We start from the raw sequence: 12229 nt of genomic DNA on the forward strand, positions 1-12229 counted from the left end.
TGTAGGAAAAACTTGGAAAGCAACATCTGCGAAAGGGGAATGAGATGGCCATGACTGGCTTGACTCAAGGTTTTCAACCCTGGCTGCACATCAGAATCACCTGAGTAGTATTAAAAGAGACAGAGAGACAGAGTGAGTGTGTGTGTGTAAGTATACAAATATACAAATATATAAGTGTGTGTATACCTACATACGTGCGTGTATACATATACCTCTGGGCCCCACCACAGACCAGCTGAATCAGAACCCTTGGTGGTGATTTTATCAGGAAACCAGGTTGAAAACCAGTGTCACAATTCAAGATCCAAGATGGTACCGGTGTCCAGGGCAGGCAGGTGTTTTACATAAGAGCTTATGGTAATAAGTGTACACATAATATTATTCTGATAATGACAGTAAGAGTGTTTGTTTGAGTGTCTACATTGTGGAGCTTGTTTTATTCATTATACCTCTTATTACCTGACATAATCCATCTCCTCCCCCGCACGTCAGCTCCAGGAAGACAGGGGTCTTTCTTTTTTCATCATTCGTTGAACAAATGAAGGATGTTCCATCCACTGTCTCATTTAGTTCTCCCAACAGTCCTTGGAAGCTGAGGCTCACAGATAGGCAGTCACTTGGTCAAGAACACACAGCCAGGAGGCAGCAAGTTCAAGTTGGTCCAGACCTAGTGCTTTCTGGCCCGAGAGCCCAGGCTACTAACCATCCCACGTGTCACTTTGAGAACAGGACACCCTCATGTGCTCTCATCCCTTCCCGAGTCCTGAGAGCCTCCTAATGTTCCCTCCTCTCCCTCGAGCAGCTCACCACCCTGCGTGGCTCCATCCTGGAGGACGCCACACCCACAGCTATGAAGCACGGGACAGGGCGGGGCCTGCCCCTGAAGGACGCCCTGGAGTATGTCATCCCCGAGCTCAACATCCACTGCCTGCGGCTGGCTCTCAACACTCCCAAGGTGACGGAGCAGCTGCTGAAGCTCGACGAGCAAGGGGTGAGCTGGGAGCCAGGGAGGGGGGTGGGAGGGCACTGGGGCAGCAGCCTGCAGCCCCACTCCCGGTACCTCCTTCTGTCTTGGTCACTTGTTTTTTTCTCCAAAGAACAGAAACCCACTCAGGTTAGTTCCAGTAAAAGCAGTGGTCTCCTATCAAATTCTAGGGATACCAAGAGCCAGAATGTGACTGGGTCTTAGGAGGGAAATAGTCTAGGAACAAAACAGCCACCAGGTTCCCGTGTGTGTGTGCGTGCTCCCTCTCCCTCACTGCACACTGCCTCCCTCTGCTTCTCTGGCCCTCCCACAGCTCACAGAATTACTGTTAGGGTTATAGGCACACGCAGGCCCCAGTTAGCTGACTCTCAGTCCCAGGAGAGCCTCTGACTGGCCCACACTTAGGTCACGTGACTGTCGAAGGTCCAGTCACCAGTGAACAGAGGAATCAGGGATACATAAAACAAACATGGAGGACTTCCCTGGTGGTGCAATGATAAGAATCTGCCTGCCAACGCAGGGGACACGGGTTCGAGCCCTAGTCCAGGAGGATCCCACGTGCCGCGGAGCAACTAAGCCCATGCGCCACAACTACTGAGCCTGTGCTCTAGAGCCCATGAGCCACAACTACTGAGCCCGCAAGCCACAACTACTGAAGCCCACGCTCCTAGAGCCTGTGCTGTGCAATGAGGGAAGCCACCACAGTGAGAAGCCCACGCACCACAACGAAGAGTAGCCCCTGCTCGCCGCAACTAGAGAAAGCCCGTGCACAGTAACGAAGACTCAACGCACCAAAAATAAATAAATAAATAAAATTAATTAATTAAAAAAAGAAAAAACATGGTTATCAAGGGCTAACCCCCTAAAAAACAATGTTGACTAGACTGAGTCCTCCAGAATTTCCTTTTGCAGAACCTTAGCCAGGTCCAGTCCACCTACTGTGGGAAGCCGGCCAAGGTCTTTCCCTTGAGAGAATGGCATCGCCAGCCGCCCTCCGCCCTCATGTAGAAAGCACGAGAATGGCGGCACCAGCACCTTGTTGTGCCTCCCTGAATGGCAGGGTGGGAGAGGGACAACTGGGATGTGCCCCCCTGCTTTTTTTCTTCTCTGGCTGTGGCACTGAATTCCTGTGTGACCCCGGCAGCTCCCCGGGCTCCACGCCCGAGAGAGCCTGCTTTGTTCCGTGCCCCCCTCCATTCTGCCTGGCCTGCCTCCCTGATGCCGCTCTCGCCTCTGCAGCTCTGCCGGAAACACAAAGTGGGCATCCTCTACTGCAAGGCCGGCCAGAGCTCGGAGGAGGAGATGTACAACAACGAGGAGGCCGGGCCGGCCTTTGAGGAGTTCCTCTCCCTCATTGGAGAGAAGGTCTGCCTGAAGGGCTTCACCAAGTACGCCGCCCAGCTGGACGTCAAGAGTAAGTGGCAGTGGCGGGTGGCCTTGCGGGGGGAGCAGGGTGGGTCCCAACCGCACACTCATCCCCTGAGCTAAGGCCCAAAGGCCTGGTGACACCCAGGTGAGGACTCCAGGCAGCGGGAGCTCGAGGACTCCGTCGGTGGGAGTGCGGGCAGTGCAGCCACTCTGGACAGCAGTACCTCATTCTAGTAGAGCCTGAAGACTCACTTGCTTTGTGTGTCAGCCCTTGCGCTCCTAGACACGTCCTCTGAGATCCTGTGTACATGTGTGCTGGGAGATGTCCTGAGGGGTCATAGCCACAGACACCTGCATGGTGCCCAGTGTGCACAAGGACTCCGGGGTATACAGTGCTCCTGGTCAGTGTCCCCAACTAACAGGAAGGGCTGCCATGGCCTCACAGCCACCTGGAGGTCACCTGGCTCTGGCATTGGCCAACCAAGGCGTCAGTGACCTCACCTGTCACAGCTTCTCCCCTAGAATGGAAGCCCACAAGAATAGGGATTCCTCGGTCTGTTTTACTGCTGTTTCCGCTGCACCTACAGTTAAATAAAGCTGGTGGACCTCAGTGCTCAAAAAGGCCAAGGAGTAGGCTTCCAGGGGTGAGTGTGACACCCTGGAGTTACTTGCAGTGCGGTTTGTGGGTTCACTCACGCGTCCAGCAAAAACAACCTCCTGGCTGTCCTCCCTGGGCAGGAAGGAGCAGTTTAAGATGATAGGAGCACATATGAGGAACCCAGCCTCATGTGGGGGCTGGGCCTCAAGAACATGGCATGTGACCCGAGAGAGATGAGTTGGAATAAAATAGGCAAAGAGGGAGCAGGAAGTGCGTTCCAGGGAGAAAGAACAGCATGTGCAAAAGCCCTGAGGTCTAAAGGCTGTTGTTCAGGGAATTAATGTGAAGGAGAAAGTGAGGGAGGCAGGCAGGGGCCTCACCATGCAGGACCTTTAGGGCTAAAGATTAGGGATTTTGGTCTGTTTCCTATGAGAATTTTGAAACTCATAAGAGGCAGCATTGAATACTGTTAAGGAAACACTCTGGAGTCAGATAGCCTGAGTTCCAGTCCAGACGCCACCACTCACTGAAGTGTGCGTGACCTTGGGCAAGTCACTCCCTCCCTGTGCCTCAGTTTCCCCCATGGAGCCCCTAATCAGGTGTTTCTCCCTGGTCATAACGCCCTCCCGTTAAAGATGAACAGTATTCTGACTCTTATGATTATCATTTCCTTCTTTTCGTCATAGTTTTGCCATCTTCATATGCATCTCTAAATAATATAATTCGTTTTGCCTGTTTGACAACATAATGTGAATGGAATCATACGGTTTGTGCTCCTTGTGTCTGGCCATTGTATTCTTGGGATTTGCCCATGTGGTGGCTGTGACTCATTTCTTTTCATGACCGTGTACTTTTCCACAGTATGAACTGTTTATCTATTCCTTGGACTAACATTTGGAGGATACTTGTACCCATATTCCGGGGCATCTGTGTACAATTTCTCTAGGCTGTGATCCTAGGAGATGAAGTGCTGGGTCATCAATTCAGCCTATCTTCAGGTTCAGTCGATCTTACTAAAGAGTTTTCCAAAGTGGTTGTACCAGCTTACACACCTGACCAGCCACACAGAGGGTTCCAGTTGCTCCACATCCCCACCAACCCTTGGCATTGTCAGACCCTTAAATGTTTACCAGTCTGGTGGGTGCTTAATGTACGGTTTCCTTTTTATCTAAATTTACTGGATTTTAAAGGGTGGAGTTAAGTGAAAACATCAAGTTAAAAACTAACACAGGGCTTCCCTGGTGGCGCAGTGGTTGAGTCTGCCTGCTGATGCAGGGGACGCGGGTTCGTGCCCCAGTCTGGGAAGATCCCACATGCCGCGGAGCGGCTGGGCCCATGAGCCATGGCCGCTGAGCCTGCACGTCCGGAGCCTGTGCTCCGCAATAGGAGAGGCCACAACAGTGAGAGGCCCGCGTACCGCAAAAAAAAAAAAAAAAAAAAAACTAACACAGATGGCATGTGGGATATGGCAGGAGCCCAGGGGTTTTGGAGACGTGGTGCTAACTGGTGTTTCTCTTTCAGCTGACTCCACGGGAACCCACTCCCTCTACACGACGTACCAGGACTATGAGATCATGTTCCACGTCTCCACCCTGCTCCCTTACACCCCCAACAACAGGCAGCAGGTCAGTGGGGCCCAGGGTGGGGGCCCCAAGTGACTTCCGGTGGGTGCACAGCTGAACCCACGGCGCTGTCCCTCCCCACAGCTGTTAGCTGGCTGCCTGCCCGACACTGGCTCTCCTGGCACCATCCTGTGCAGCATGTGGAGGCCTTTGGCCCTGGAGACCCTCTGCATCACGGTCTCATCACCTGGGGGTTGGAGACTAGGTCAGGTGTCATTCACTGTCAGTTTTCTTCTGTTTGCTTGTCCATCCTGCTACCCCAACTCCCCTCAAGAGTCTCTTGAGTCACCAGGGATCCTATGGAAAAAAAAAAAAGTGAATCAGTCAACATTATTTCGACTGCAAGTGATAGAAGCACAAATCAAACTGGCAAAAGCAAAAAATGGGATTTACTGGGTTAGGTAATTCTCAAGTACTGGGAGAGGGCTAGCTTTAGGTATGGCTGGATCCAGGAGCTCAAACAGTGTTAGGAATTCTTTGCATTTCTCGCCTCTGCTTTTCTTCATAGTGACCTTATTCACAGATCTTCCCAAGTAGTGCAGAGTCGCCCCCCAGCAGCCCTCACCTTACATCCCACCAGCTTTGCTACCATGGGAGAAAGAGAGCTGTGCCTTGCAGAAGTCCCAGAAACGTTTCAGGAATGAATCTCATTGGACCACTCACTTGCCAGGCCCAGGGCAGGGATGGAATGGGCTGATTGGCCAAGCCTGAAGGACATGCCCACCCCTAGAGAGGGCGAGTGAGGTCAGCTCAGCTTGAAACGTTGACAGAGATCAGGGAGGTGCTTTCCCAAAGGGGATGGACACGGCTGCCAGAAGGAGGAGGAGGAGGTGCTAGGTGGGTGCAACAGCTGATGCCCCCCGCCAGGAGCCTCCTCACCTGGACACGCCATGCATGCTCAGTCCGGGAGCAGTTCCTAATGAACAGAAACCCCACAGACTTATGGTTTAGTGTATGTATTTTTTTCCATTGGTACAGGTGATGTAGATTTTACTGGCCGAAAATGGTCAAATATCGGTGATTTCAGAAGGTTCACCTAATAGCAGCTGTAAGAGCATTGCCGTCATTAGGCCTGGGTTGGAGTTCTTTCTCTGCCACTTCCTAGCTGTGTAATCTCACCTCCCTGAGCCTCAGATCCCTCCTCTGTAAAATGGGTGGAATGACAGCACCCATGTCTCAGGGTCATTGGGAAAGGACCCTGCACTCATGCATGAAACTGGGGCTTGAGTCAGGGCCCGACACGGGAGGCGCACAGGAAGCAGACAGAAACCTACTCCTGGACGTCTGGGAGGCATGGTGGGGAAACCTTGGGTTGTGGAGTCCAGCAGAAGTGGGTTCAAATCCTGGCTGTTTCCCTCCATGACTGTGTGACTTAGGGCAAGACGTTTAACCCCCGGGAACCTAACTTTTCTCATCGGTAAAAGGAGGTAGGATGAGTTAATGCCTCACAGCCTTGTTGTAAAGACGAAACGAGGACTTCCCTGGTGGCGCTGTGGTTAAGAATCCGCCTGCCAATGCAGGGGACACGGGTTCTATCCCTGGTCCGGGAAGATCCCACATGCCATGGAGCAGCTAAGCCCGTGCACCGCAACTACTTAGCCTGTGCTCTATAGCCGGCGAGCCGCAACTACTGAGCCCGCACACCCTAGAGCCCGTACGCAGCAAAGAAGACCCAATGCAGCCCCCAAATAAATAAATAAATAAATGTTTTTTAAAAAAAAGATGAAATGAGGTTGCAGCTTTCAGATGTGGATGTAAAATGCCTAGTACAGGGCCGGCCACAGTAAACGGGTACTTTATCTAGCAATTTAACTTAATCCAGTGTAAAACACACGTAAAGGGCTAACAGTTCAACAGTGTGAGTGGTGCCACTCGGTGTGACTGGATTTCACACCGCGGGCCACCTCACGTAGAGCTGCATGTGTCTCCCATCTGCGGACCTCACGTGGCCAACGGGGATTCCTAACAGTTACATGAAGACTAAACTTGTACAAATAAGAACAATGTAATTTCAGCAGACGAGTAAAATGTCGTGAGTACATCATCGCCTACAAAGATGACAGAGTTTTTCTCAGAGACCGTGACAGGCAGGGGAGAAAGGACAGGGCTCCTGTGGGCTGGTCTGAAGCCGCTGCCCCAGCCTTCTCAACTCAGGTGTCCGGGGAAGGGGCGGCGGCAGGGATGGGCCCTGCCAGCGGTCTCGGGTCTGACTCTGCCATTGTCTGTGAGCGTGGCCTTGAGCAAGTCGAAAGCTGCCAGCCCATGCGCTTCTCCAAGAGATGTTTCTTGAGCAGCTGCTGTGTGCCAGGCTCTGCTCTAGGCGCTGAGGATACAGCAGGGGGCAGCGAACAAAGCAGACAAAACCCTTGTTCTCATGGAGCTGACGTGGTAGTGGGAAAAGACAGACAAGAAACAAAAGGAAGAGGGGAAGCCGCTGTACGCTAAGTGTCAACGAGTGTTAAGTAATAAAGGCAGAAAAGCAGAGGGGGTGACACCATGGATAAGACAGTCAGCGAAGGCCTTGTGGGAGGGTGACGTTTCAGCCAAGACCTGAAGGAGGGAGGGCGGGAACGAGCCATGTGGGGATCTGGGGGAAGAATGTTCCAGGCAGCGGGAAGAGTCAGGGCAGGGGCCTTGAGGAGGAAATGTCTCTGGAGTGTTAGAGGGGCAGCAGGAGGCCAGTGTGGCTGGAGCACAGTGAGCGAGGGGGAGCACTGAAGGAGACGAGTCGGCAGGGAGGTGACGGGGCGGATCGTGAGCCTTGAGCCGACCATGACGTTTTCCTCTCCCCGCCGTTTTCCAGCTACTGAGGAAGAGGCACATAGGAAACGACATCGTGACGATCATCTTCCAGGAGCCCGGGGCGCTGCCTTTCACCCCCAAGAACATCCGCTCCCACTTTCAGCACGTCTTCATCATTGTCCGAGTCCACAAGCCCTGCACTGATAACGTCTGCTACAGGTACGTGCCTGCGCCCTACCCCTGCATGCAGCGGTCACAAAAGCTGGTTTCCAGCATCCGGGCGGCATGCGGCAGAGAGAGAGCAGGGGTACAGCTGGCCCAGATGGGCTGCCTCCTGCGTTTCTTGTTTGTGCTTCAGTAGGGGAGCTCTGTTCACACCTTCCCACACCTTCTGAGAGAGTGATTCTTAACCAGAAAGGGGCATGTCACCCCAGTTTCCATAAGCAAACCATCAGGGATTTGTATTTGCCTGGAATCTTTTGGTTGCAAGTGACAGAAAACCCACCTCAAAAAGGCAGTTATATACGTTGGTTCTCATAAATGACACGTTCAGGCCTAGCCGGATGTGCTCCACTTCCCTGACTGTCGCTTTGTTTGCTGGCAGCTCCAAGCTTAACATCTTCCCAGCTGCAAATCCAGCAAAAAGACAGCTTTCCTTTCCCAGGAAAAGAAGCCCCAGGATTGAGGCTCCTTGACCTGCTTGGGGTCACGTGCCCATCCTAGAGTAAGACCCCCAGCTGTGCCTGGGCACAGAGCGCATGGGCTGAGAGGCACAGGAAAATCGGAATATGGTAGGATGGAGACAGGGCAGGCAGGGGCCCCCCACAAGCCACAGACCCATTCAGCGTCCTCCCCAGGCACCAGTTCTCACCTGGGGGCGGGCCGGCCCCCAAAGGACAAATGGAAAGCTCTCTGGCCTCTCACCTCTGACCCCCAACCATCCTGTTGCCTGTCACAGAGGCAGCTACTATTAGCTATTTCTCACGTATCCTGATACCTTCAGGCCATACAGGCAAATGCTTACAAGTATTCCTTTTCTACCTTTTTAACACACATGGTACCATATCCCACACACTGTTCTGCATCCTGTATTTCTTCGCTCAACAGCCTTTGAGAACTTTGCACACCAGTCCGTAAAGTGCCTCTTCCTTCTTTATGACTGCATATTAGTCCATCACGTGGACGCCTGAGAATCTCCCCCCATCCCTTATCAATGGGCGTTTGGGTTGTTTCCTGTTGCCTGCTGTGACACTCCCCCTGCAGTGCATAACCTAGTTTTGTGGGGGGTTTTTGTTTTTTGTTTTTGTGTTTCGGCCATGCTGTGCTGTTTGTGGGATCTTAGTTCCCTGACCAGGGATTGAACCCGGGCCCTCAGCAGTGAAAGCACTGAGTCCTAACCACTGGACTGCCAGGGAAGTCCCCATAACCTAGTTTAGACTGTCATTGCACACGCGTCCAAGTACACAGCTGGGATACATAAAGTCCCAAGCATGGAGTACTGGGCCAAAGGGTATGTGCGTAGGTACACTGGGTGGTCTCAGTGGAATTGCCAGAATGTACCACTTTCTTCTTGGCCAAATGTGTGAGAGAAGGGAGGTGGATTCCAATATGCAGGACGTGCTGTTTGACCACCAGGCTAGATGTGTTGCCCAGTGGCCACTGGGAGCCAGTACACCGCATGGCAGGGCCTTCACACGGCCCAGGCCCAGGCCTGCATCCCCCCTCCCTCACCCCCACCTATTTGTTCCCGGGACGGAGCAGCAGCTACAAGGGCCTGCACCTCCAGGCTCCATGTGGGCCTGAGGTTACTTAGATGCTGTCGATGTTCCTCGGCAGCTCAAAGGTAGCCCTGGTGAGCAACGATGGAGTTGTTCTCGAGCTCACACACACATACACACAGACACAGAAGGAGACAGCCCTCCTGTAGCACATCAGAAGCAGGGGGCTGCTGGGTGGGCCTTTCTCCCCTTTCTCCTAACTGTGAGCTCCCCTCTCCTACCTGGGTTATCGCAGGAGCCTGCGGCTGACCTCCTGCCTTTCCAGGCCGGCCTTCACGTGGTTTCCAGAACGATCTCTTTTTTCCTGACACACAAAGCTTTCTTGGGGTTTTTTTTGCAGTTTAATTTAAAATATTTTTATTATGCAACGTTTTAAACGTTCTGAAAAGTACAGAGGATAATATAACAGACACCCATGTGCCTACCACCAAATCTAACAGATGTTAACATTTTGCCATATTTGCTTCAGCTCTCCCTTTATTTCTGAAGAAAGAAAGTGTTAGAGATACAACCAAAGCTGCCCCTCCTGCAACCCCTTTCCTCCCCTCCTCTCCTTCCCCACACGCAGCTGCTCTCTGGACAGACCTTCCCCTGTCCCCCGCTCCAAAGGTGTCCCCAAACACGTTTCTGTCTCAGCACTCATCACCCTGTAGGAACAAACTGTTGACGTGACTCTCGCCTCCCTCGAGGGTAACCCCACGTCATACTCACCTTCATACATCTATGCTGGCCCGGCACTTGCCATGTAGAGGACCGCAAAGGCGCCTTTGCCAACTAGACACATGCCTGGCCCAAACACTGTAGGCCCTGAGAAGATAGTTGTTGAATAAATAATTGTGAGTGTTCTAGAAATACTGAGGTACAGCGACCAGGTGACCTGGTGGTCGCACCATCTCCTGGCTGCATAAGGAGGTGTCGCCCTTTCCCGCTCGCTTCAAGTGCGTACTTTCTGCATAGCGCACCAGCATCCCTGCAGCCTGTGGGCTGGGGAAACCCCATCCCTCCTGCTGGGGAAGTGAGGGACCAGCTGTTCTGATTGTCCAGAAACCTTCAGCAGCTTGCAGTTTCATAATTCTTAAAATCATGAATCAGGACTATGGGAAGAGCCCAAATCTGTCACTATAAGCAGCTACGTCCTGAATGAAGAAGTTGCAGAGCCATTCACATCTGTAAAGTACAGTCTGAACATGGCTTTAATTAGAGTAGAGAGACTGCCGAGGTTGTCTTATCCATCCCCCTGCCTGGAGGCAAGGCCACGCCCACAGGGTTTCCCACAGAGGAAAAGCTGCCTGGTTTGTGTGGCCTTTGAAGAACCTCTCCACCGGGAAATGCCTTTTTCTGTCAAACCTCCACATGGGTAGGAATCTGTTTCTTCTTGGTCTGTCTGTTCAAGTTTACTTTAATCAGTATTGAACACCTGTGCTGGCTCTGGGGCGTCAGCTGAGCCCAGGTGGGTGGCACCTGCCCACACACATTCCCGAGATGTAGAGAAGGTTTCACTGGCCAGTGAACCGCGGAGATGGAGAGCAAGGGGTCTGGCCTGACCCACCTGGGTCTGCAGTAGCTCCCTCCATGGTCTCCTGCACATTCTCTGGTCCCGTCCATCCCTTTCTTCATGGGGCAGCCACGGTGATCCTTACAGATTGTCAGCCTGGCACCTGCATTCATCAGGGACCCGCCAGAAGCAGGTGCCCCCCACTCTGGGTTTTAACTGAGGGATTAATGAACAGACTAATAGGTGTGGGTATGTTAAGGGAACCAGTACAGGAAAATGAGACATCCAGGGACCAGCAACAGCAGGGAGCCATTACCCCACCCCCAGGGATGAGGTCAGAAGGGGATGGGAGAAGTTTCTGGAAACTGGGGAGAACTATGGCTTTGGGAGAGGGGCTGCGCAGCAGAAGCTGTGGCTGTTGAGTAAAGGGCCCAGGACTACAGCCACTGCCACCATCCGAGCCCAGCAGGGAGGCAGTGAAGAGAAATAAATACTCCACCCTCTCTCCTCTCCCCTTCCCATAGTCTGGCCAGGGGAACCCAGTGAAGGTCGCACAGCCTGTAGAAACCCACCTTCCAGGGCAGAAAATGGTAGAGACTGCGTCTGGGGGCACAGGCGGTGAATAGCCAGCCCAGATGGTAAAATGGTTGCTTGCTTCGGGATGAAAGGCGCTAACTCACCGTCAAGGCCCTGCCTGGCCTGGTCCCTGGTGACCTCATCCGCCTTCCCCCCTTCACTGCCTGGGCTCTGGGCACCCCGGCCTCACCTCACCCTGCGCGTGCTCTTTCCTGTCGGGCCTTGTTCCTCCCATGGCCACTGCCTGCACGGCCCTCCCCTCAGCTCTTCCACTGTCTCCTACTCAGCTGCAGATCCCATCGTAATTTCTCTTCCTCACAGCGGCCTTCCCAGAACACTAAATCCCCAGGGCCCAAGAGGGGGTGCGTCCCAGAAGCGCCAGTCAAACAAATGCATGCATGTCACCCTGTCCCCTTGTCAAGTTGGGTGGGGGCTTGGGAGTCGAAACCTGAACAAGCCTTTCATTGTGGTTGGGTTTCACAAAACAGGTTTTAATCAAGAATCTCATTATTTTAAAAAGTGTCTTACAGTATGAAATCTCTCCCAACACTGTAATCACAAGCTGACATTTTTATAGAAGGTGAATGCAGTACTCTCTAAGAAAAACCTCGTTTTCAGCACCTCATACTGTTTTTTAATCGTCATTATGTAAACAGCCTAACTCATGGTGTCTCTGGAGCCCCTTTAAATGTCTTTTCCGGGAGAGTTGTCTTCCCCTGCCCCCTGGATGTTCACCCTGGCAGGTGCTATAGCCTTTCTGCCTGATACTAGAAATCATCTAACTTGTAGCCACTGAGTCTGGAATGTCACAAACGAGGTTCATCAAATCTAAACTTGACTTATCAGCAAATCTCCTGCCTGCCAGCTCAGGATTGCCTCTGCCTGGGAACCTCGGTGGATGGGGAGCCTGCTTCCCTGTCCTCTGTTTCTCCGCCTTGCACTTCCCCTCCCCCAGGCGTGCTCACTGCCAGTTTCTGACCTGTCCACGGTTGGAGCACAAGGAGAAAACGGGAGACAGGGAAGTGTCACTGGGGCTCTGGTCACAGCTGGCTGCGTGCTCTCTGG

The 12229-nt window shown here is 52.8% G+C and overlaps 1 protein-coding gene across 13 annotated transcripts in view; it reads left to right on the plus strand.

Moving 5' to 3' along the window:
• SIPA1L3 (signal induced proliferation associated 1 like 3) overlaps positions 1-12229 on the plus strand; it is a 98902-nt gene that overhangs the window by 13406 nt on the left and 73267 nt on the right. For all 13 annotated transcript variants that reach the window (XM_082607045.1, XM_082607033.1, XM_082607039.1 and 10 more), the window contains exons 3-6: positions 803-991; positions 2225-2399; positions 4473-4576; positions 7377-7534. In XM_082607045.1, coding sequence (XP_082463171.1) covers positions 803-991; positions 2225-2399; positions 4473-4576; positions 7377-7534 — 626 coding nt within the window. The remainder of the gene's footprint in view (positions 1-802; positions 992-2224; positions 2400-4472; positions 4577-7376; positions 7535-12229) is intronic.

Source organism: Mesoplodon mirus (assembly GCF_964341445.2).
Source record: "Mesoplodon mirus genome assembly, chromosome: 19".
Classification (NCBI taxonomy): domain Eukaryota; kingdom Metazoa; phylum Chordata; class Mammalia; order Artiodactyla; family Ziphiidae; genus Mesoplodon; species Mesoplodon mirus.